We start from the raw sequence: 2,350 nt of genomic DNA, 5'->3' as shown, positions 1-2,350 counted from the left end.
AGGGGATTAATCGTCAAATTAATCGTTATCGGCTAAATACCACAATTAATCGTGATTACTTTTATTGCCAATATCGCCCAACCCTACTAACCTCAAGTCACGCTGTTTAAATCTGTAGCTCCGTGTGTTTACAGCTCCAAAACACAAGTCCAGTTGCTTCATCTTTTTACTTTTCATTTTCCACGTAGATAGTTTGATAATAACATGTCCAGCCTGGGTCGCGGAGAGTATCGATCCTAAAGTTAGCTACTTGGTCGATACTTTTTTCCAGCTCGTAGTTTCGTTCAAAAGAAAAAAAAAAGCTTCACTGGAGCATCCCGGTCAGAGGCAGCTTCAGATATAAACACTGAACTAAACAAACATGTCAGATAATTATTTAATCGGCTCTGATTAAACAACAACTTCCGATTHGATGTGCAAAATGTAGCATCCATGCTAGCTCTGTAAACAAACCAGCCGGCTGATGAGACGTCTCGTCTTTTACTGCGCATGCGTGTCACATCAGTGCTGTGTAGCGTTCACACAGGGGTCTGATGCAGGTCACATTTAAAATGTAATGTGAACGTTCACACCAAAAGATCGGATTTTTTCAAAAAATCACAACTGAGCATTAAGACCTGCAGTGTGAACGTAGCTAAAATTTCTGTAGTGTGATTTTCTAAGCTTTAGACCTGTAGGGCTGCAACTAATGATTATAATAATCGATTAATTGTTCGATCATATTTTCTGATTAATCAATAAATCAGGAAAAAAAAACAAAACAAAAAAGAAAAACATTTTTAATTTTGACCTATTCCAAAATAGAAAATTTGGACGGACAACACAACAACTTGATAATAAAATTTGTTGCCAACACTTTTAATAATTGATTTTATGTATTAGTTGTTGCAGCCCTTATATACCTGGATGAGAAGCCTCACTAGATTCACACCTGAGCACATCATCTACATTTGAACTGACAAAGCGAAACGTCTTCAGCTTCAGAATAGAAGTCCAGTTGTCTGTTTTTTTAAACCATTTCTGGATTGATCATGACCTGGATGGCTGAGAATGTTCTCCCTAGCGTAATACTTACTCATGTCATGATTGACATACTCGATGAAGGAGCCAGAGAATGAGCCACATGCTTAAAACAAAAACAAACAAAAACCCACCACAATCACTAATTAAAAAAAACATTTTGCTTTGATTAAAATTGAATGTGACAAACAGTGCTCATCTGTTTGTTTGCTCAAGTACTGAACAAAGAATACTAACCAATCCGGATTCTGTAGTCCTCTATAAGTTCCGAGGACCATGTAACAGCAGCGTCATACAATTCTTTGGCTTTAGACTGTGAGAAAAATGTAAATCGTCTCAAAAACACCGGACTGGATTAAAACTGTGTCGTGTTCAAGGAGTTCCTACCATCAGCTCATCTGCTTCTTCACAGTCAAACGGTTTCATGGATTTCAAAGCCAAAACAAATCTTCAAGAACAAAAATGATAAAGTCAAACTCAGTCGGATCAGATCATGGAATAAAAAAAACTACAAGCTGTGAGAGTGACTGTATTTCAGTTCGTACCCTTTGTTTCTCTGAGTGTCTATGAAGGCCTGATCGACAAAAATGATGCTCGCTTTCTTGCGTTTCCGGTTCACACTTTTCACCTGCGCAGAAAACACACGTGCTTTAAATTGCTTTGACTCCATCATGCATTGGATTAAACTAAACTGCACAACATTTGTTGAACTTTAAATTGTTTGCCACTCACCCATGCAGGCCAGTGTGGATGATGTCTGAATTTGCACCACACAAACGCTCCCTCTTTCACGGATGTAGGCTCTGAACAAGAAAACGAATGGTCATTAAAACAACGCAAGTACAGAGAAAGTACAAATACATCAAGCACGACGCCTTTTTAGTTTCTCACGTTTATCGTTCCTTGTTAAGAAACTTGGGAACTCTTCCTCTTCGTCATCGCTCTTCTCTTCCTGAAAGGACAAACGCGGCAGCTGCTCTTCATATTGACTCAGCTCTATGGACAGATCTGAAGACAGCAAGGAATCGTCTTCTTGGACGATGGGCTCTGAGAAAGCAATAACACAATAACTGAGTTAGACTTTGTTTACCAAACCTGTATGAACATCTCAGCTGCACTACACGTCCTATAAGCTGTTCTTTAAAGGATCCACGATTAGTTATAACATTAAACTTTAATTGATAAACATTTATTTGAACTGTAAAATAAAAACTGTAAAAATACTGTAGACTGTTTAGTTTTGTAAATTTTTAAAAATATGTTTTAACATGGATGGAGCCATTTTATTTACACACAAAGCATTCTGGGTAAATGATGATGTGGGTAGGTC

At 37.8% G+C, this 2,350-nt stretch overlaps 1 protein-coding gene across 1 annotated transcript in view; it reads right to left on the bottom strand.

Moving 5' to 3' along the window:
• The window catches only part of si:dkey-127k13.1 (PWWP domain-containing protein MUM1), a gene marked incomplete at its 3' end in the record, with an annotated part of 8,967 nt that overhangs the window by 4,991 nt on the left and 1,626 nt on the right, over nt 1–2,350 (bottom strand). The window contains 6 exon segments of the mRNA XM_014017200.1: nt 1,076–1,126; nt 1,258–1,333; nt 1,408–1,468; nt 1,566–1,648; nt 1,753–1,823; nt 1,912–2,067. Coding sequence (XP_013872654.1) covers nt 1,076–1,126; nt 1,258–1,333; nt 1,408–1,468; nt 1,566–1,648; nt 1,753–1,823; nt 1,912–2,067 — 498 coding nt within the window.

Source organism: Austrofundulus limnaeus, unplaced genomic scaffold (genome assembly GCF_001266775.1).
Source record: "Austrofundulus limnaeus strain Quisiro unplaced genomic scaffold, Austrofundulus_limnaeus-1.0 Scaffold163, whole genome shotgun sequence".
NCBI lineage: Eukaryota > Metazoa > Chordata > Actinopteri > Cyprinodontiformes > Rivulidae > Austrofundulus > Austrofundulus limnaeus.
This window is presented reverse-complemented; position numbering and strand designations above follow the sequence as displayed.